General features: G+C 39.1%; 1 protein-coding gene across 1 annotated transcript in view; it reads left to right on the top strand.

Annotated features, from left to right (window-relative positions):
* Positions 1 to 2,172, top strand: part of Xpr1 (xenotropic and polytropic retrovirus receptor 1) — a 114,801-nt gene extending 112,629 nt beyond the window's left edge. The window contains exon 15 of the mRNA XM_090340315.1: positions 651 to 2,172. Coding sequence (XP_090196441.1) covers positions 651 to 711 — 61 coding nt within the window. The 3' untranslated portion in view covers positions 712 to 2,172. The remainder of the gene's footprint in view (positions 1 to 650) is intronic.
* The last annotated feature ends 21,931 nt before the right edge of the window (positions 2,173 to 24,103 follow it).

The raw sequence follows: 24,103 nt of genomic DNA, 5'->3' as shown, positions 1-24,103 counted from the left end.
GCTCTTTCATATAAATTATAATGAGCCTCCTCTTCTGCATTATGCTTTGCCAACTATTTGATGATAGACAACTATCATATACCTCTTCTTAGGTCTTCTATTTGCTAACTACCCTAGTTTTTCAGGTATACTTCAAGTAATATAATTTTCTCATCCTCATCATAATTTCTTGGATTTTCTTAGTAACTTATTGATGTTTTTTGCACCCATTTCCACACTTGATTGATAGACACACTCTCCATGAGGTGAAAGGTTTAGTAAGTGAAATAGGTGTTCCTTCTTTACAGATATGAAAATGGATGTTCAGAAAGTGATGTATGGTCAATTGAAATCAGTATCAAATTTAGATATTTTTTAGTGATACTAGGTTTGAATTCAGGCCTTATGCTTATTAGGCAAATACTCAACTGCATGAGCTACACCTGCAACAAATGCAAATCTTCCTGTTTCAGATTACTACTCTGTTAAAACCTCCCCCATAGAGTTTTTCTAGTGATACCTGAAATTGAGTATAACTCCAGACATAGTTAATCTGGTGCAGTAGATAATAGCTGTTTGTGGTGGTAAGATTGGAAATGTACCTAATTCTATGAATATGTTTATATTTTAGTAATGAACTAAGTGGTGTTTTTTCCTGTTCTTACCATTAGATCCAAGACTCGTGACACTAAGGTATTGATAGAAGACACAGATGATGAAGCTAACACTTGAATTCTCTGAAGTCTGATTAACGTCCTGGTTTTCCTACTCTACGATTCTTTCCTCGACCAACGCAACCTCTAGTACCTTTTTCCAGCTGAAAACAGGAGAAAAAACATAACACATTTTCCGAGCTCTTCCAGATCGGATCCTATGGACTCCAAACAAGCTCACTGTGTTTCTTTTCTTTTCTTCTGGTTTAATCTTAATTTTCTATTTTTAAAACAAATATTTACTTCATTTTGCCAATTAGAGGATGTTTTAAGAAACAAAAACATAGTATCTTATGGATTGTTTACAATCACAAGGACACAGATACCTATCAAGATGAAGAACAGAACAAGCATTGAAAGGACCCTATGATGGGATAGTACTGAGATGTCTCTCAGCTTCTGCTTGGCCGGTTTTGACTGGTTGAAACCGGACATTGGTTTTTAAATTTTTGTCAGTTTATGTGGAGAATTTTTTCCTTTCCTTTCCTTCATACCCAGCACAAAGGCACTGGCTGCACTTGCAGGAAAAGTGCACCTTAGAGCAGTACCTTCATTCATGAAGCTACTTTTTAATTTGATTTAACTTTTCTTATTTGGGATAGGGTTATTGGGGGGGTGGGAAATATGATGTATTTGTTACATATGGTTTTCTCATTATTTATGAAACTTAACCATAAAAGAATGATACAACTCCTGTGCAATGATAGTGATCACAGTGAAAGAAGATGGGGGAAACTAATGTTGGGTGGCATTTATGAGTCCCACATACCTCTTTCAGGATACAACTTGCACCAGTTTGACTTTTTCTCTTTCTAATTTTAAGCCAAAGTTTTATTACTAAATTTTAAGTTGCTGCTGCTTTAGAATCCTGAGCATCTCTCATAATAAAGTATCCCACTTCTCTACTACTAGTTGAAATTCATGTAAGAGGTTCTGATACTTAGTTTTTTTAGAAATAGACATAGACTATGTTTGCCCACATTTCAGCCATAAAAACTAAAATTATGCCTTACTATGCTTCAGCATGTAGGGGAATCGTAATACAGTACTATCTCTGAGTTGAAAGACAGAGCTATTTTGGAAATTCTTCACACCCATACTAGGCAGTTTTTCCTTTGTGCTTACTCACTTAAGCCAGACTTGGATCAAATTAAAAGTCCATTGTGGGGAACCATATACTGTTGAGTGTGTATAGCAAGTCTGTTCTCCTTCATATTATATTGATAAAAAAAGACCTTGTTAACAGTTTCTGCCAGCATTTTAAGAAATGAATGTTGAGTTTTATGCCCTGCCATGGTAGTTAAATGTTGTGGTCTAAACCTGGTCATACATAAATACATACATACATACATACACACATACATACATACATACATACACACACACGCGCATGCATGCATACATACATCAGACTATTATGGTCTGTATGCAATGCCAATTCTCACTTGCTTTTCTCATTTCTTTTCTTCCTAAGATGCTCTTAAATTAAATGTAGCATTTTATGGTGGGGGTGTAGTTCAGTAGTGGAAATACTTGCCAAGAAAACCCAATGCCCTAGGTGCAGTCTTAAGCACTGAAAAAAAATATATATATATAATCTACCAAAATTAATATTAAAATATTAGGAAAAAGTCTTTTAATACTCAAGACCCAGATAAAGTTCCAAAGTCAAAAAGGAGTGACAAGTAGACAGCTCTCAACAGTTACTTTTTTTTTTAGTAGTGGGGCTTGAACTCTGGGTGTGGGTACTGTTCTTGAGCTCTTCAGCTCATGACTAGTGCTCTACCACTTAAACCACAGCACCAGTTCTGGCTTTTTCTATGTATGTGGTACCAAGGAATTGAACCCTAGGGCTTCATGCATGGCAGGCAAGCACTCGACCTAGGCCAAACTCCTGGCTCCAACATTTACTTTTTATCTTAAAAGCATGCTTACTACCCTTCAACTAAAGCTTTTGTTATTAGATCTTCTCCATTGTATCATAAAACATCACTCCTTGTTTCTGATGAATTTCTATCAATTAACTGACAGATCTTTTAAAAGGAGTTTCTTACATGTTTATTCTGATAAACTTCCAAAATTGGTTTCCTTTATGAACTGAAAATTCCTTTTTCCTGAAAAATCATATAACTGTATGGCTTCTATGGCTATCATTTGTTTTACCAAGCAGTCCCTTTCTCAAAACAGAAGAGGAAGTGTTTACTTTTTCTTAACTTTAAATAAATTGAGTCCTGTCTAAAAATCAGTGGTGACAATCTAAGAGACTTTAGTAGATAAAAAGTTATATTATTTCTACTGTGGAATTTTTCCCCTAACCATTCTAATTTTTTAAACTTTAAAACTCTGGGGGGAATATCATTAAGCTATCAAGCAATAGCAGTAATTACTAGTATATGGAGAAGTCCAGTGGCCAGTCATTTCTTGAAAAAATTGCTGGTACTCTGTATCTAGAGCCATGTGAATTTTCAGCTCCATTTTCTGTTAGAAAATGAAGATGATGGCACAGAGAAAATCTTACAGTTAACTGTTGGTATTTCAATTCATGGTTTTTAGTGTATCAAATGGCTAGTTTGATCCTTTTTCCTCTAGGTCCCATCAGTGTTTTTTCATAGATAAGACTGATAAATATATATATATATATATATATTCTTTTTCTGGTGTATTTATGCTGTTGGCATATAGGCTGCTCAGAAATAGGGCTTACGAACTTTCAGCTTACCATGACAGAGTCTCAAGTGTGAAACATCCATTTTTTTTCTTCTTAAAACTACAATGAGAAAAAGGGCTTCCCTCATCAAAAGTATTTGGAAGACTAATTTACATTTCATTTTTCCCTCATAAAAATGCGTCTTATCTAGCTTCTCTGTGCTCTAATACTTGTGAATGTTATATCCTGCCTAAAATTTTATTGGAGATGCCTATTTACTGAAACTCTTAATAGCTTCATTCTTACAGTTTAATCAAAATTATAAAATATTATCTGTTTTTAGATATAGAAATTTTAGTGTTTTTAAGAACTACTCCATTTTAATATGAGTTGAAATATCCCCCCCAGAAGAATGAGAAAAAATCCAAACAGAAAAATAAAATTTATTTTTAAGTTATTATGAAAGCATTTGTGTATACAGAGAAATTAGAAGGCAACACATTTTATTTGCTAAGCACAGTTTTAAGGCACTCATTCTCAAGGTTGCCTGTCAGATTCCTTAGGCAAACTACTTCACTTCAGACTCAGAAACCAACAATCAGTAGTAACTTATACTAACCAGTTAAGAATTAAAACTGAGGCCTAGGATCCATGACTCAAAATGGCTTTTCTGCTATTTTAACTGAGCTCTTACTGCATTTGTTCATATATGATAGCTTTCACAGTCATTAAGATCAAGTACATTCACCAGAGAAAACAGCTCACTCATTTTTGAATAGGTGAATAAGATAAGAATAGTACTGGTGGTTCACACACAGCATATAAGGAGATATATGGTTGAGGAGTAAAATAAATTTTTTTTGATAGAAGAGTGGGCAACATTTGACCTTGGCATTAGATGCAGGACCATTAGAAAAGTGTGTGAGCTCAGTGACATGTCAGTAATGCCTCTCTAGACCTGATTATATTGTAGAGAAAGCTGTTTTTATGTTCCTGTCATTTTTTTCTCCCACTACTTTACCTTATATTTTAAGGAAAAGAATATATCTGTGACATTATTTTATTCATAAGTTTAGGATTCTCTGAAGTGATTACACTTATTTTCTAATCATATCTTTTAATAGTTTGCCTAAAATTAACCTAAGTAAATAAGTAGCATTTTATTTTTAAAAATTAAGATGACTTCTTAGATTTTTAAAAAGAATGTTCAATTTTTCATTTTCTTAACTGTAAAATCACCATACTTTTCTTAAATGTAACAAACCAGTGTCATTACAGCGATCAGTAGTGTTCAGGTCAAAGGAGAAGTTTGAAACATTAGGTAAAGGAGAATGAATCACATCTACTTGACTCTCACTCTCTCTCTCTCTCTCTCTCTCTCTCTCTCTCTCTCTCTCTCTCTCTCTCTCTCTCTCTCTCTCTCTCTCTCCTCCCTCTCCCTCTCCCTCTCCCTTTCCCTTTCCTTCATCCTCTCTCTCTCTCCCCTCCCTCTCCCTCTTCCTCTTCCTCTCTCTCTCCCCCCTCCCCTCTCATACCCTCCCATCCCCTTCCTTCCTTCCATTTTTTCTCTCCTCCTGCTTTTCCTCTTCCTCTTTCTCTTTTTGCTTGTCATTTGCTATAGCTTGAACAGTAGTTTTGTAAATTACTGTAGCATACATACTTTTCTATATCATAGAAAGTAATATGTATTACATAGAAGGTATATACATAACAATAACATACATACTTTTCAAGTATCAGCCTTGACACATGAATGCTTCTAGCTCCCTGCATTGTGATTTTAAGTCTGTAGAGTGTGAGAGTACATGGTAATGTTGGTTAGTTGATTATGTTATAGCATAAGAAGTTTTGTGTTCTTCATTATTACACATCAGCAGTCTAGCCAACATTAATCAGACTTCATTAAATATTAAGAAATTGAAGAATCTTGTTCTGGGAGAGCTAAAGGTAATATAAATAAACTTATCCGGCAATGGAGAAGTGCCTACTGATTGGCATTCTTCCTGATGAATTGTTAGACTTTTGATACTAAGTTGTCTCTCTGAAATAACCTAGAATATATTTTCTTCTTAAAGGTGGAAGAGGAAGTAAGAGGGACAGGATGAGTTTTCCCTGAAGCAAGGAGAATCATTATACTAATTTTCAACTGCAGTATGTTTTCTTGTAGCAACCTTTGGCTTATTTTTATCAAATCAATTCTACCTTCAGTTTTCTGTATGGTGCCATCCTAAAGGAGGACAATCAAAAATAACCTATTGTTTGCCTTGAATTCAGTATGTGTGCTAATTACAGTGTCATCTTATACATCTTCAAACCAGTTTACTTGACTGAACACTATTTCCTTTCTACCACGAGAAATCATGAGCACAGGCCTCAGTACTACTAGAAAGATGTGGACTTTTGGAAAGAGCAAGGATTCCATCTCACTGTCCCTTAATATTTATCTCTGAATTTTCCAGTCTGTAATTTCCAGATTGTTCATAGCAATGCTACCATGCTAAGAGTAGGGAGAATCATTGTGGGGAAATCTCTGAGTCATCGCTCCTCACATTGAAATTCTTTTGAACTGTAAGATATAGTTGTGAACTGCATTTCAGCTGCAAAAAGAACAAACCTCTTTAAGCTTTATCACATTCTGAATATTAATTTCTTGCCATTTTATGGCCTAGCATAGAAGCTTGTATCATTGAAGAATATTTAAGAGGGAATAGGGTGAAACCAATTTTCTTTTCAAACTCTCGCCCTCTACTCAAGTTTCCTTCACACACAACCCCCCTTCAATACTGTGTTGGTCAAATAATACTATTCTATGAAACCCTGAGCTAGAGTTGTGGAAAGTAACTATGGATTGTGATTAGTCCTCTGTGGGTGATTCTTTCCCTCTTTTTTTCTCCCAGGCTTTCTTACTCTCCATTTTGATAAATGGAAAAGGTGACGTCAAAGAATTGATAATTTTGCTTGGATTTATGTTGTACCTGTGACTATGCTATTTGCTGTCTCCTTCCTTCTTAATATGGGTAGAATTCTTAAGATGTGGAGTTCCCTTCTTGATAAGTAGGCTAAATGCACAATGTGGTACTGTTTTATAGTTTCTAGATGGTTGTATAAAGAAAAAGTTAATGTGGTTATGTGTTTTTAAAAGAAAACAAGTGATTGATTACAAAACTGTCCTTTTTTCATTATTACAAGCTCTCTGTTTTCCAACAGTTTTATGACTCCTTTGTCACTAGTTAATGGTTTGTGTCATTGTGTCTTTTTCTTCCCTGGGTTTCTTGAATTCCTGAGCTCCATTCCCCTTAGAACTAACTTGCATATGGGATTTGCACAAATAGAGTACTGGAGTAAAATTTTCAAATTATTTTGCTAAGTTAAAATATCTTAAATGACCTTTTTTCCTGTAGGTAACATGTGAGATGTGAATGTAAAGTAGTGATAGATGCTGCAAGTCCTTCACATTTTTCTCACATAAAGGATCTCAGATATTAGGTAAAATGGTATGTTTCATTACATGTTGGAGAGCAAGATACTGGTCATCACTACATATATGTCCCCTGTGTGGAAGCACAGTGTGGAATTCCTGCATTTACTAGTATTCCTGGCATCTATGTAAACTGACAAAATTTACTTCCCCAAAGACCGAATAGAATTGAAAAGATAAATGTAAAAATTGAAAATGAAAAGAGAAAAGTAATTTATTGGCCAAAGCATTAAAGCCTTTTTATTGTATTTTAATGCCATGATCTCTGTTCTGTGTAGGCTAAACAAGAATGTAGCAACAAGGGGTTTCCAAGCCAAAGTCAAGATAGGCTATGAATATGAATGAATCAATAGGTGCTCAACACCTCTGTCTATAATTTTTAGTACATAACATTTATAGGCCTGTGGTGTTTGTTTGTCAGTCATGGTGCTTTGACTCTGGGTTTGGGTGCCGTTCTGAGCTCTTCACCTAAAAGCTATTGTCCTAACCCAAGAGTTCTTCAGCTCAAGGCTACCGCCCTATCCCTTGAGCCACAGCACCACTTCCAGTTTTCTAGTGGTTAATTGGACTTAAGAGTCCCACAGTCTTCAGTGCCCGGCTGACTTTGAACTGCAATCCTCAGATGTCAGCCTCCTAAGTAGCTAAGATTGCAGGTGTGAGCCACTTTACTTGACCGGGCCTGTGTTTTTTTGTTGTTTGGTTTTGGTTTTTTGACTTACTGGGGTTTGAACTCGGTGCCTCACACCTTCTTGAGTACCACTGTACTCATTACTTGAGCCAAACTTCCAGCCCTACTTGTTTTTTGCCAGTCCTGGGCTTGAGCTCAGAGCCTGAGCACTGTCCTTGAACTTTCTCAAGGCCAGAGCTCTAGCACTTGAGCCTCAGCACCACTTCTGGCTCTTTTCTATGTATGTGGTACTGAGGAATCAAACCTGGGTCTTCGTACATGCTAGGCAAGCACTCTACCATTAGGCCAAATTCCCGGCCCTTTTTTTTTTTTTTTGCCAGTTCTGGGTTTGAAGCTTAGGGCCTGAGTACTGTCCTTGGGTTTTTCTCAAGCTCTACCGCTTGAGCCACAGCACCACTTCCGGCTTTTTTCTATGTGTACAGTACCAAAGAATCGAACCCAGGTCTTCATGCATGCTAGGCAAATACTCTGCCACTAGGCCAAACTCCTAGCCCCTTTGTGGTTATTTTTGAGATGGAGTCTAATAGACTTTTTTGCTTGGGCTGATTTTAAACCATTATCCTCCAGACTTAAACTTACTGTGTATCTGGGATTGCAGGCATGAGCAAATAGTATTGTAATTACTGGTGAGTCAATGAACCATCTGTTTATTTAAAAAAAAAAAGACCTAAAGTGATGACACTCACAGTCCTAGATGATATTTGAAGCCCATTCCCTTACCTTAGATATATCCAGAGTCCCTGGACTTTGGTAATCGTGTGTGTGTGTGTGTGTGTGTGTGTGTGTGTGTGTGTGTGTGCCTCTGCATGTGTGCCCCAGTCCTGAAACTGGAACTTAAAGAGTCTGGATGCTCTCCCTGAGCTCTCTTCGCTCAAGGCTAGTGCTTGAGTCACACAGCTCCACTTTCACCTTTTTTGTGTTTAATTGGAGACAAAAGTCTCACAAAATTTCCTGCCTAGACTAGGTTTGAACCACAACCCTCAGATCCCCTAAGAGTACAGACATGCGCCACTGGTACATGATGTTTAATAATCATGAGTAACATTTATTAGAATTTTTTCAAAGGTTATGAAAATAATGACCAATTTTATACTTTCTGATTTACTTCTAGTTTCCCACCTTTTCCTTTAAGGGAATTGTGAAGTTCCTGGTATTTTTTTAATTAATTTACTGTGTGTAAATTGCTTTAAATTTTTAGTTGAAGTTGTTTTCATTATCATTAATTTCAGGGCAACAAGAAAGTAAGTTTTTCTAAAGTACTGGCAAATTTTCTGAAACACTGGCAAGTAAAAGCCAGAATCCTACAGGTGTCAAGGTAAGCTGGTTTTTTTTTCTTTTGTTTCTAGGTTTCTTTTAATTTTTTTATTATTGTGAAAGTGGTGTACAAAAGGGTTACAATTACATAAGCCAGGTAAAGAGTGTCTTGCTTTTTGGACAAGGTCACCCCTTACCCCACTTCCTCACAGTTTTTCCCACAAGTTGTATAGTTCATTTTCAGTATAGTGTCTTAAGTGAGTACTACTGCTGCATCTGTTTCCTCTTTGTCCCTCCATTTCTGTCTCCGCCCTTTTCACTCTCCCAAAGACAGATAAATGAAAAACAAGACAAAAAGGAAATCAAAAATATCAAAGAAAAAAACTCTTTGTTTCCATTTCCTGGAGTTCATTTCAATAAATACTATTTATATGATCAGAGGCATATAGGCATTGTACCTTTGTGTTCCTCTCCTCAGATTATCCTCCTTTGGTCTCAATGTGTATGAATGCTTAGAGTCCTTTATAATTTATCATGTCCCAGCATATTTTACATCTGGTTTCTACATGTGAGAGAAAACTTGCACCGTTTTTCTCTCTCTGAGCTTGCCTACCTCATCTAACAGAATTTCCTAGGTCCATCCATTTCCCTGCTAATGACATAATATTCTTTCTAATGGCTATAAAGTTCCATTGTTTATACCACATTTTTTTTGGATCCATTCATCTATTGTAGAGCATCTGGGCTTTTTGGATTTCTTGAGGTGATTGTTACCTTGCTACGTAGCAAGACTGTGGTCTTGCTACATAGACTGGCCTTAGACTCCTGTTTCTCCTACCTCAGCATCCCAAGTAGTAGGATTATATGTGTTCACCACCATGCCAAAAACATTTTTTCATTATCCACTCCCCTGGATTCCTAGTCATCCTTCTAAAGACCAAAAGTGGAAGCCAGAGCAAGATGGTGGCTAAGATCCTCCAGTGACCACCTCGCTGTAGACAAACCAAGTTGAACAATTAATTGTTCACATAATTATCTGCATAAATGCCAAGAAAATCAGATAAAAAAAACCATAGTACCTGCTTTTAATATAACGAACTAAAGGAGAGAAGAATAGAGGAAGGAAAGATGCCTATATCATCACAGCTTCCAACTCTAGCTCAGCATGAAGTTGGGGGAGGGAACCTCTTAATTTCTGTTGTGTCTGGGATTTAGACCTGTAATTTGATGGCAGAGGCCACAGTGAAATCCAGTGCTGGTCTGAGCCCTACAAGCCTTTCTGCTGCATCAGTGCTCATCAATGAAGCCACTGAAACTGCCTCCACCCTTTTTTAAAAATTTTCAGGAGTCAGAGTACGCAGAGCAAGACTGCTTGCTGAGGAACAAAGCACAAAAGCTAAAAACAAAGACAAACAAAAAAAACTGTTTATCTCGGAACTCAATGCCAGGCCCACTCCAATGAGACTCCATCTTTGGAAGAAACTGAAGGCTATGTACACCAGCTACATCTCAGAGACAGATCCTGCGCCAAAATCAGGTGGCCACATGTGTGCCCAGAAGAGAAGACTCACATTTTGGCCTACATAGTTACCTGCCCTGTAATGTTATACCACCCTCCTCACAAGACTATACAGATTCAGGGATGGCTCAAAATAGCCCAACTTACTTAGCTTCAGCCTTGGTGATGGGATGTCTTGCCATCCTATTACTCAAGCAACACTATCTCAGTTGAGTGCTCAGAACTGGAACTCCAGAACTGCCCCAACACCTGTCAGACATACAATGAAATGGACTTGTCTTGACTTACATTACTGCCAACTACAATATATATTCCTGAAATTGTTGGTCCCTGTACCACAAATGACAAAAGAAAAAAGAAAAACCTGACACCGATAGGAAGGACATTTGGACTTGGTATAAAATGCAAATTTCAGATAGTTTTGAAAAAGATTTGCTCATTGGGTGCCTGTGGCTCATACTTGTAATATGGCTGTAGCTGACTTGTAGTTAGCTGTGTGACTCAAACATGCTCTACTTTAAACAAAAGGACTATCTTCACTCTACGCCAGCTTTGGATAGTATAGTGTGTCAGAAGGGTGATATGCACAAATTTGCCTGGAGAACTAAGTGTTGGACTACTGAAACCAAATCCTACTACCCTATACCCAGACCTACCTTCATACAGAGCATCTGGAACTGCCCCAGTACTGATGTATTAATACTCCAGAAATCACATTGACTGATTGCAGAGGCCTTGGGCCACAAGCCTATCTTAGTAGTATACATCCTTTATTAGTGAAAGTAAAAGAAGGAATATTTGGGTTGTTGGGGTTCAAGAAAGATGAGAATACCAAAGGGGGAGAAAGCTTATTCAAAGAAACAGAAAATTCCTCCAAATCTAGAAAAGGGTACAGATAATCTAGATGAAAGGAAAAGGTCACCAAACAAATTGCCCCAATCTACCACAAGACAAAATCAAACTCAGCGTAGAATGAAGATTATTCTCAAGCCTACCGAAGAACAGAAACAAGACAGTGGTTCTTTTTCAGCAGGCTTTTCAGCAGCAGCTAATAGGCTAAGGGATAGTGCCATAAGATTTCCACAATATTGAAGGGAAAAAATCAAGTATATGCAGCCAGTCATGTGGAACATATCTGCAGTCTCAGGAAGCTGAAGCAGGAGGAACACAAGTTTGAAGCCAGCCTGACCTATTTGGGAAATTCAAAAAGGATAAAAGCTTTTGGATTTCTTTAAACTGAATGTCACAAAGCTTGAATTACAAATGAAATGAGATATTAAGTATTTCCATATAAAAGTTGAGAGAATATCTCCACCAGACCTATTTCTTGAAATGCTATCTGGGTGCCAGAAGATCACATCTGTAATCTTAGCTACTCAGGAGACAGAGATTTGAGGATTGCTGTTCAAAGCCAACACATGCAAGAAGTCCATGAGTCCTTTATCTCCAATTAACCACTCAAAAAAACAGAAGTAGAGCTGTGGCTTAAAGAGGTAAAGAGCCTTGAACAAAGAGCTCAGAGACAGTGCCCAGGCCCTGAGTTCTTGCCCCACAAATGACAGAAAAGAAAAGAAATGCTTAAAAGTTTTCTGCAAACTAAAAGAGATATTGAGAAAAACAGATGGGAAAGTATATAATTAACTGGTAAGAATAATTATACAAACTTCCGCTGGGCACTGATGACTCATGCCTATAATCCTAACTACTCAGGAGGGTAAGATCTGAGGATTGCTGTTTGAAGCCAGCCCAGGCAGGAAAGACCATGAGACACTTTTCTCCAATAAACCAGTAGAAAATCAAAAGTGGGGGCTGGGAGTGTGGCCTAGTGGTAGATTGCTTGCCTAACATGCACAAAGCTCTGGGTTCAATTCCTTGGTAACACACACAGAAAAAGCAAGAAATGTGGCTCAAGTGGTAGAGTGCTAATCTCAAGAGAGCCCAAGGACAGTGCCCAGGCTCTGAATTCAAGCTCCAGAACTGATAAAAGGGGAAAAAAAACTAACAAAAGTGAAGCTATGGCTCAAAGTAGTAGAGTACTAGCTTTGAGCAGAAAAACTCAGGGACAGTGCCCAAAGCCTGAAATTAAGCCCCACAACTGACAAAAACAAAACTTCAGATTGGTATATTAGCTGGGCGCAGTGGCTCGTGCCTGTAATCCTTGCTACTCAGGAGACTGGGATCTGAGGACCAAGGTTCAAAGCCAGCCCGAGCACTAAAGAACATGAGACTCTTATCTCCAATTAACCTCTAGAAAACAAGAAACGGGGCTTGGCTCATGAGTAGGGTGGTAGCCTTGAGCTGAAGAGCTCAGGGACAGTTCCCAGGCTAAGTTCAAGCCCCATGACCCACAAAAAAAAAAAAAAGTAATAATAGCATGATATGAAAATTCAAATAAGTACATTAATGTCGATAGCCAATATGGAAAGATGCATGATACCACATCAAAAATTCAAACTGAGGAGGAATGGAGGGTAAGTGAAGATAGTTATTGTTAATATAACTTCTTTTGTTTTTATTCTTATTTTTGTGATCATATTAAATTGCTATTATTTCAAAATGGTTTTTCTAATCAAAATATTTTTATAATTGCCATAATAGTCACCAAGCAAAAATCTATAATAGACAAAGCAAATAACTAAGGAATAAAAAACAAAATTGCAATATAATAAAATTAGAAAATAAATCACTTACTAGCTGTAGTAGACCTTAGCATTACTTTGAGTATCAACATATTAAATTCTCCAATTAATAGACATTAAGTGACTGAAATGTTTAAAGAAAAGAAATAAATGTGACTGTATCTGACTTTGTTACCTGGTAATACTGTATATACATTTATTTGTTTATTTGAAATAGGGAAGAGAAGGGGAGAAAAAATGATTGGGAGGAGGTTGGGGGAGGGAAATGGGGACAAAAACATGAGAAGGGGTATTAATGTGTGAGAAGTAATGCACCTACTACCTGATGAATGTAACTATAACCCCTCTCTATACATTATCACAGCAATAAAATTTTTAATTTTTTTTAAAAGTTACAGTTTAAAAAACAACACAAAAGAAATAAAAACAAGACCTGACTATATGTTGCTTACAAGAAACTGACTTCAATTCTAAGAATACACATTGGCTTAAAATATGATATCTTAAGTTATTGTATGCAAATAGACAAAAGAAAGCAAGAATAGCCATATTTAAAGTATACTTAAAAGCAATAAAAGTAGAGAAGAGGGCCTGGGAGTTTGGCCTAGTGGTAGAGTGCTTGCCTAGCATGCACAAAGACCTAGGTTTGATTCCTCGGTACCACATACATAGAAAAAAGCTGAAAGTGGTGCTGAGGCTCAAATGGTAGAGCTCTAGCCTTGAGAAAGTTCAAGGACAGTGCTCAAGCCCTGAGCCCAAGCCCAGGACTGGCAAAAAAAAAAAAAAGTAGAGGAGAAAAATCTACAATGATAAAGGATAACCTCAAAAAAATCTAAATTATTATTTATTAATTATCCCAATATTAGGGTGCCCAGATATTAAAACCAAATATTAATAGGCCAACAGGGAGAGAGCTGTGCTTCAATACCATAATGGGTGGGGAGTTCATCAGTGGACAGATTATCCAGACAAATTCAGACTGCAAAGTTGTAATACTCAAGGGTTAATATACAGATTATATAAAGAATTTAAAAATCGAACATCTGAAGAATAAATAACCCAAGTAATAAATGGATAGATGAACTGAACATACACTTCTCAAAGTATAAAAGGCCAGTAACATTTCTAAACGTTCAGCCTTTTTATCCATCAAGGAATGGAAAAAAAAGATTTTTCAATGCTGAGATTCCATCTCATCCCCATCGAATGACAATCCTGGAGGAAACAAGAACTGGCAAATGATGGTGAGAATGTGGGAGAAAAGGAACCCATTACACTTTTGGTAAAAATGTAAACTGTCACACTATTGAAATCAAGTTTCCTCAAAAGAGTAAATGTAGGTTTGGCTATACCACTCCTGTGGATACACCTGTCCTAATCAGAGTCAGCATAAAATAAAGATACCTGAACAATCATGTTTATAGCAACATTATCCATGACAGCCGAGTTATAAAATCTGCCTAGCTGTCCACCAAAGAATGAGTAAAGAAGATGCAATAGACAGCTAGGTAGATTTAAATAGATAGATAGATAGATAGATAGATAGATAGATAGATAGATAGATAGATATCTGGAAAGAAGAGCAGATGTGGCTGCTGCTTTCATAACTAGAGAAGTCAGTGTTTGGCTTAAACCATCAGAGGATAGAGAGTCTTTTATTAAGGGGAAATGCAAGTTGAAATCAAGAGTGTGTGTGTGTGTGTGTGTGTGTGTGTGTGTGTGTGTGTGTGTGTATGTGTGTGTAGAAATATAACGGATTAGTATAAAGAAGAATGAAATGTTATTTGCAGGAAAATGGGAGGGGGACTAGAAATCATGTTAAGAAAACTGCTAGACTCAGACAAATATTGTTTGTTTTCTAATACGTTGTTTTCATGATTTTTTTTTTCAGTCCTGGGGCTTGAACTCAGGGCCTGAGCACTAGTCCTTGGACACATTTGCTCAAGGTTAGTGCTCTGCCACTTGAACCACAGCACCACTTCCAGCTTTTTCTGAGTATGCGGTACCAAGGAATAAAACCCAGGGCTTTGTGGATGCTAGGCAGGCACTCTAGCACTAGGCTATGCTCCCAGCCCAAAATACTTTTTTTTTCCTTTTTTTATTGTGATTAATAGAAGGGTTACATTATATTCACCAGATAGACAGTGCATAACTTCACAAACACTGATACCCTTTCTTATGACATGGTCCCCATTTCCCTCCCACCATCCCCCTGCTTATCTTGATTTCCCCCCTTCCCTATCCAATTTCAAATAACCAATTAAGCACATATAAAATATATCAGATAACAATGTAAAATATTGTAACAATATGAGATAACCAAGGGATGACAAAAGAGATGAGAGATAACATAGTACATTAAGAATAACAGTCATTCATTATATGGCTTTTGTTTCCTTATCCTGGAGGCCCTTACATTTAGTGTCATACTATTTGGCCTAATGTCTCTAGATTTTGTTCTATTGTAAATCTCTGCTAGGAAAGCCCAAGGTTTCTACTGATTTGTCATTTGTGGGGCTTGAACTCTGGGCTTGGGCACTGTCCCTGAGCTCCTCAGCTGAAGGCTACTGCCCTACCCCTTGAGCCACAACGCCATTTCTTAGATTTTTTTTTTAAAAAAAAACATGGAAGCAGAAGGAGACTATCTAAGAAGTACAAAGGGACCAGTGGTCAGAGGGCAAATGTGATTAGAGTACATGATGTACACATATGAAAGTATCATAAACCTACTATCTTGTACAATAATATACACTAATATAAATAAATAAATTGCACCTTAGATGGGATGGACTTAACAGACATCTACAAAACTATCCATCAAACAACTTAAGAATACATATCCCACGTTCATGAATTTAATCTACAAGATGTTGTAGTACTCAAATCAGTTTACAGATTCAATGTAATCCCTATCAAAGTATCAAAAACATTCTTTACAGAACTAGAAAAAAATAATTCTAGAATGTAAATTTTAATGGATGCATACAAGCTCAACATCTTGAGCAAAAAGAACAAAGCAGCAGTCATTATCTACCTGACTTCAGAACTTACTTCAAATTTTCAATAACCAAAGCAGCATAGTACTGGCATTAAAATACCTAGAAGAGAACCTAGAAGTGAATCTATGCACCTATAGCCAACTGCTTCAATAAAAGTGATAGTAACATGTATTGGAGAAAGAAGAGCCTTTTCAGTAAATTGTGCTAGGAAACTTGGACAGCCACATGCACAATAATAAAACATTTTTAATCACAAAAAGTAAACTCAAAAGAGTGTGGCCTTTTGGTAGAGTGGTTGCCTAGCATGCACGAAGCCCTGGATTCGTTTCCTCAGTCCCACATACACAGAAAAAGTCGAAAGTGGCACTGTGGCTCAAGTAGCAGAGCACTAGCCTTGAGCAAAAATTGTCCAAGGACATTGCCCAGGCCCTGAGTTCAAGCCCCAGGACTGGCAAAAAAAAAATCAACTCCAAGTTATAATGGAAAAAGAACAAAGATAAACAGGAAGGGAAGAAGGAAAAATGAGTGAGAGGAGAAAGGGGCAAAGGGGAAAGGAAGGAAAGGGAAATGAGGGAAAACTACCATTTTAATGGCTGGTAAAGACCTATCAGCCATAATTTTCTCCAATGTCCTCTAAGGGATCAAAGATGTCCCCCATGTCCAGCTTAAAAATGGAGCAGGGCATTAGTGGAGAAGTCAAGGACAGTAGGTGTTACAGAGGCAACTCAACAGCACCTGGGAAAGAACAGATGTGGCAGCTTTCATAGCTAGGGAAGAGAAGTCGATGTTTGGACAGAGGCTCTTTTATTAAGGGTAAATGCAACCTGTGAATTTAAGTTGAAATCAAGACCCACTGAGTAGTCTGACGATCCCACAGCCCTTAAGAAAGACCCTAAGCCTCGTCTGCCTAAGTTCTGTCAGTGGATCACCAGAGCCTAGATAGTACCACATCTGTCTACAACATGCTTTACTATTTTAAGCCCACTGTTGAGCCTACATCTCAAAAGATTCCAAAGATGGCCTCTTGTTGATGCAGCTGTTGCCCAAGAGCTCCCATGGAAGTGTGCAAAATGAATGTTGCTTTTCTGCTTCTATTCAAAACATCCCATGAATTATGAATTAGGAACTAACACATCCTTTCGAGCCTTATTACTTAAGAAACACATTTCATACGGCTTCAGCTGCCTTAGATAGTGATTCCTTTGATGGACCCAGGCAGAGTAAATTGAAAACCTCTGGGAATGGCCCTTCATCTCAATACCATGAAGAACACTCATGGGATGAAGTCCAAGTAGTATCCTGGGCAAGATTTAGGAAGCAGTTGATTTCCCTACCCCCCCTTGTGGATGATTTTGAAGGGTTCACAGAAGTCACTGCATGGATTAGGAGAGTACATAAAGGTAGAAAACTTGTCCTGCAAGTCTAAAGTCCTCAGTTCAAACCCTAGTGTCACCAAGAAGAGGAGAAAGAGAAGTCACTGCAGATGTGGCAGAAATAGCAAGAGAACTAGAATTAGAAGTGGAGCCCAAAGGTGTGGCTGCATTGCTGCCTGTTAAAACTTAAACAGGTAAGTTTCTTATTATCAATGAATAAATGAATGAATGAGTCAAGAAATCCATTTATTAAGATGGAGTCTATGCCTGGTAAAAATGCTGTGAACATTATTTAAATTACAACAAAGAGTTTATAATATTACACAATTTATGTGGAAAATAGTACAGGATTTAGGACCATTGATTCCATTTTGTTTAGTTAGTGTGACAGTACTTGGGCTTGAAACCTGGACTTCACAATCTTGCCTTACTTTTTCACTCAAGGCTGATGCTCAACCAGCTGAGGTATACTTTCTGGCGTTTTGCTGGTTAGCTAGAAACAAGAGTTTCTCAGATTTGTCTGCCCAGTTTGAATTCAAACCACAGTGTTTCAGATCTCAGCCTTCTGAGTAGCTAGGATTATAGGCATGAACCACCAGTGCCCTGATTTCACTTTTAGAAGTGCAGTTATCTCGTGTTATAGAGACTGCATTTGTGAAAGGTAGCCAACTGATGCAGCAAACTTCACTGTTGTTTTCATTAAAACCACTCAGTCAGTAGCAGACCACATGGAGGCAGCAAAGACATTACAGCTTCCTAATTATTGCCTTCTTTAGCAGTGCAGTATGAAGGTGTGCATTAGACACAATGCTATTGCAGATTTGGACAAGGAATACAAAATGTTTATGTGTAATAGGAAGCCAGAAAGAGCGTGTGACTTGCTTTATTGGTGGAGCGTGGAACCAAACCCACACTACCCCAGGTATAGAACTGTAAGCAGCTGATGAGAGAATGAGGTGAGGGGTGAACTCAGGTTGCAGAAGGGGTGGGAATTTGAGAAAGCAGACCAATGTTTCAGTGTTGTGAGTTTAAGTGGAGAAAGCATTTCAGTGGCCATGACTTGGACTTGTATGAACAACCTGAGGTTTTAGGAAATGGTGGTATGGGAGTTAGGAGGGTGGAGATGTACTCAAATGATAAAATGTTTGCCTAGGATGTGTGAGACTGGTTCCAGCCCAACACTACACATAAAATGGAAAGGTTAGGGTCATCAGGCCAGGGTATTCTAAAGGCTAGAACACCAAGTTGGAGGTGGATTCAATTCTGTGGAGGATCTGAACTGTCTGTAGAGGGAGGGAGTCTGGGTGTTGGATGACACTCTTCATGGAGAAGGGAAAATGATGACTTCAGTTCCTAATATATCAGCATGCCCAAACACAGAAATATTCACTTCTAAGCATCTATTGAGTAACCCCAGGCAGGGAGGCACCACTGAGAAGGAGCCGGAGGCTGTAGAGTAGGAGCCTTCAGCATACAGAGATGGTGGCACAAACATCCTGTAATTAGACAGTGTCCCCCCAGGAGTCTTCACTGTTGGGAGCTGGAGTCAGAGCCCTGAGGACAGATGGGGAAGGCAGAGAAGATGATAGGTCAGAGATAAGGAAGAATACCAGTGGAAAGAGCTTGTGTACATGATAGGATTTTGGTTTGTTTGTTTGTTTTTTAAGTGGTTTCCATGTTTGAACTGGTACTGGGATTGAACTGAGGGCTTACTGGTACTTTACCACTTGAGTCCATTTCCAGCATTTACTGGTTAACTAGAGATGAGTTGGATTGGTCTGCCCAAGCTCACTCTGAATTTCCACTTTCAATCTCAGACTACTGAGTAGCTAATAGTACAGGCCCATGACTCCAAGTATTTTTTTTTGATGTGTTGGATGTAGATGTAAAACATACACTTAACTTCTGTGTAAGACAAGCTGCCCTCCAACAAACCTAAAATTTTCGCTTTATTACTTAAATGGAACTTAATTTTTACCTGCCTTTGAGGGTATCATTTGCCTTTGAGGAATCAGGTTATCACAAAATGAAGAACAGGGAAACCCTGCACAGATCATGCAATGATTTTAACATTTGATAATATAGGACTAAGAGTTTTCCCACACTCACATGGCTGCATGTGTGTGGATGGGGGTTTAAGTTTGTTGTTTATAAAATTTATTTATTTACCATGTTTGATGAGAACTATAGGTCTTGGTGTTTTGATCAAGATCTGTAAAATACTTTTAAATAATATATATTCATAATATATACTATAGAAAATAATAATGTGACAATAATATGACAGATGGTTGCAGGTAAAGGTAATATAAACCATTTTTATTCCATCCTATCTTTGATGGGATTGTCCTGACATTGTACCATTTTAAGCATGTTACAAATCCAGTGATTTGAGAAAGACACTTTTTTATATATCACGTTGAGAAAGACTTATAAGTTGGGTGCAGTGGCTCACGCCTGTAATCCTACTACTCAGGAGGCCGAGATCTGAGGATCACCACTCAAAGCCAGCCCAGACACTAAAGAATGACAGGTTCTCATCTCCACTAGAAAATGGGAAGTGGGGCTTTGGCTCAAGGGGTAGAGTGGTAGCCTTGAGCTGAAGAGCTCAAGGACAACATCCAGGCCCAGAGTTCAAGCCCCATGACCCACAGAAAAAAGAAAGGAGGGAGGGAAGAAGGGAGGGAGGGAAGGAGAGAGAGAGAGAGAAAGAGAGAGAGAGAGAGAGAGAGAGAGAGAGAGAGAGAGAGAGAGAGAAACAGAGACAGAGACAGAGACAGAGAGACAGAGAGTGAGAAAGAAAAAAAGACAGACTTCTTGGCACCATGTTGAATTTTGTTCAAAAATTGAATCTTTATACTTCTCTTGAAATATAGTTTTCTTTTGGTTGCTTATTTTTTTTTTTTTTTTGCCAGTCCTGGGGTTTAAACTCAGAGCCTGGGCACTCACTGTCTTTGAGCTTTCTCAAAACTAGTAGTCTGCCACTTGAGCCATAGCACCACTTCTGGCTTTTTCTGTGTACATGGTATTGAGGAATTGAAGCCAGGGCTTCGTGCCCACTAGGCAAGCATTTTATGGATAAGCCACACTCCTAGTCCCTATTTATAGTTTTGTTTTCTTTTGTTTTTACTGATCTCCTAATACATGAATCACACTGATAAAATTTTTCGTAGTTTCTTGTATCTATCAATATAGTACTGAACATTTTGTCTTTTCTCAAGATCCAAAAGTGACTTTATTCTTCACCATTCTCCAAAAAATTATTTGTAGGTAAAGAAGTTGATGTGGCCACACCGGACAATGACTGTGGAGAGTCAGCTGAATAAAGATCAGTCACCCTCTCATATTGACAGCAGCCTCACACTGAGCAGCTGGTATGATAAGAGGGAGAGTATTAAAATGTTTTCTTAATCCCAGGCATTTCCCTGTGATTAGGATTACGACATGAAAAGTCTTCCATAGGAACAGATGCCTGGCTGACCTTGTCCATCAGGTTGAGCAGCACGAAAGGCATGGGGTTAAAATCCCCAGGGTAGTCCTGTGCTATTCCAGTTGGGTTCCCTGCCTGGCAGCCTGGGGAGCCGAGCCAGCCAGCCCTGAGCAGGTAAGAACTATACTTGTACTCCCCCTGGGTCTTTGCAGAATCCAGCCCTGTGAAGTGAAGAACCCTGTGTACACTGGTTGTATAGTAAGTTGTAAGAGGAAAGCAGTAGCTGCTGACTGAAGATACCTAGTGGTCAAGTTGCTGACTATACCTCTCCTTTCCCCCCTTTCTAACAGCTATGTTACCTCCAAATTTCCAGGCTCAGAGCCAGTGGAAATGACTCATCTCACCATCCATGACCAGTAATATTTGGGAGAAAAGGATGAGGGACAGGAGTAGAAAGTCTTGGTGTTCATCTACATGTATGTTGGGGCTAGTCAGAATAGCTGGCACTAGCCCCAGCTCTGCCATGGACTGTCTTTCTCACATGGCCAAGGGCAGGACTGGTAGAACAGTGGCTAACTCAAAACCTTTGGGAGTGACTTCAATTCTTGTAGCAAGCAGGGCCTCCTCTTCCCTTTATAGTTTAGTAAAGTTCCATCCTTACCCAGTGGAGACTTTTTCTTTCATTTATCCATCTGACATTTGATGAGTACCTTTTGTGTACCCAACACAAGTTAGCAGCCAGAGACACAGTGAGGCTCAGATACAGTCCTGCTTTCAAGAAGCCTGTGGCGTATAAGGGACTGAGAGGAGTTTGACCTGACATTCCTTTTTCACAGTTGAGAAGGCTGAATACCAAGATAGAGTGCCAACCAGTCAGGGTAGTGAGAGTTCTTCTTGGCTCGAAGGCAGCAACCTTCCTGCTCTTCCTTCACAGCTAGGATGGGTCTTCTGGACGAGAGCAAGCCCTCTGGTGTCTCTTCTGACAAAGCCACTACCACCAAAAAAGGGGGCCCTTCCTCATGACCCAGTTACATCCCATGACCCCATTCCTAACCCCATCACATTAGCAGAGAATGTTTCACCATGTGACTAGAGTATGATGCAGTAGACACAGGATGTTCTTATGTATGGAAAGAAGGAGGGTCTCATGGCCTGGGCCATAGCAATAATAAACCAAAATCACCTGTCAGGGATCCAAAAACAACTAGGTATGATAAAATGCATACAGTGCAATTGGCCATAAGAAATGAGTAAGATCCAGGCATCTCAGGAAGGAGTTTCTGAGCCAAGAACCTCTGCTCCTAAACTGCTTGCCTCAAACCAGTTGGCAAGCTTGTTAGAAGACAGATTCCTGGACTCTCCTGCATCTTAAGAGTCTCTGTTGGTTGCAGGGGGGCGGGGAAGGGTGACCTAGAAATTGGCCTGTTGTCAGCATCTCAAGGATCCATTCAGACCTGGCAGACAGGCCTGGGAGAGGAATGGGAAGTAAGTCTATGGACAAAGCCCTGTCAGTGATAGGACCCAATATCTCTTACTCCTCAGCCACAAAGAAAAGATGAAGGCCAGAGGGAAGGCTCTGAGGCTATGAAATCACTTCCGGAGCTACTGCTGGTGTCAGCTGCCTCCTTGCTTCACCATGAGCCTGTGGTCAAGACAGGAGCTACAGAGAAACGTGGGATTTGGGTTGGATGAATGCTAGTGATCTATGCTGACTTGCTAGAGGTGTCCCTCACCCCTCTTCTTGTCTCACCTGGCTCTACACGTGTGAACTCTCACATCTGTCATCCTACATGAAACCCAATTTTATATCCTACTCTGGGGGTTCAGAGCCCAGTAGGGATGCTGGGAGAAAGGGGTTGTGCTTCAACCAGGGTAAGTCAAAGAAGCTTCTGGGAATGACAGGTTTCTTTAGTTGTTCACATGGAGGAAGGGGCTACACGATCACTATTTACTACATATTTGTTTTCCTCCTAGGTTTTTGCCCAAAACATAGTAATGAAATAGATAAAGGTAATATTCTAGTGCAGAAATGTACCAGGCTGTAGAGAAGACCACCTACTATGGCTTTTCTCTCAAGGCTGGACCAGGTCCATGAGGTGCTCGATGAGGCCCACAGCACCCCTGCTTCAGCCTCTGCCCTCACCTGAACTTTGTAGGTCTCAGTTTCACAAGGCAGCTTCTCTCCATGCTGTGTAGATGAGGCTTTTCCTTGCTGCGTTGATGCTAATCTCAGCCTGAAATGCCTCCCACCCCCCTCTGCCTCTTCCCATCCAATACACACTCCTCAATTCAGCTCTTCCTATGGCCAGGGTATATACCTTCTTTTGCTACCTGGTCAAGAGGGAACATAGCATGTTTATATGTCTGCCAAGCCCTGTTCAACTTTGGCCAGAATCCTTAAGGGCAAGGCCTGCATATTAAGTTTTGTTCCCACATGGAAGTGGAGCTATGGCTCAAATGGTAGAGCACCAGCTTTGAGCTTAAAAGGCCAAGAAAGAACACAAGGCTCTGAGTTCAAACACATACACACATACACACACACACACACACACACACACACACACACACACACACACACACACGTTTCCTATCCCTGACATCATAAGAGTTCAGCAAATATCTGTGGAACAAAATAGAAGTCAGTCGCTCTGATGTGGAGGTGGCATGATAGTTATAATTTATGCTAAGATGCTTTTTAGGGATTTGCATTTTGGTGTCTCTTGAACTAGTAGCTTTAAAAGCCTCCAAAATGACAGGGCACCTCATCTCCCTCCTCACAAAGTAACAGATTTAATGAGTAAGCTGAAGGTGATTATTTGTATCTTATAAGATGTAAGGAGAGATCTTTGGAGGTTTAAACATTAAACCTTTGCTGGAACTTTCAGAAACTTATCATACAGATCATTAACTTCTGGGGAAGAGTGGACACAGGAGTCATGGAGAAATCTGAGTTCAGAGATGCTTCTGAAAAGAAGCAAGACAGAACCTTGGAGCAAGGCAAATTTGATTCAGAGTCTTGCTATACTAGCAATGTGGCCTTGGGCCAGTCATTTAACTTCTCTATAATCCGGATTTCCTTACCCTAAAGTAAAGCAACATGGCTCCTATTTTTCAGGGTTGTAAAGATTTAAGATCTGATATGAACTGCCTTGGCTCATTGGAGGCCCCAGCAGTGGCAGCCAGCAGCCAGCAACATGATGTGACATTTGCCCCTGGGGGTAGGAAGGATCCTTACTTGGTTTTCAGGATTTTATGGAAGAGGAGAGACTAGCAGGATCTAGAAAGGAAGGACCAGCCTGATATTTGAGTATCACAGTACTTCATGGTTTGGGTTTTTTTGTTGTTGTTGCTTTATTTTATTTAAATTATTTTATTTAAAACAAC

This window comes from Megascapheus bottae, chromosome 10 (genome assembly GCF_031878675.1).
Source record: "Megascapheus bottae isolate mThoBot1 chromosome 10, mThoBot2.hap1, whole genome shotgun sequence".
Classification (NCBI taxonomy): Eukaryota; Metazoa; Chordata; class Mammalia; order Rodentia; family Geomyidae; genus Megascapheus; species Megascapheus bottae.
Note: the sequence above shows the minus strand (reverse complement) of the source record. Positions and strands in the feature narration are given on the sequence as shown.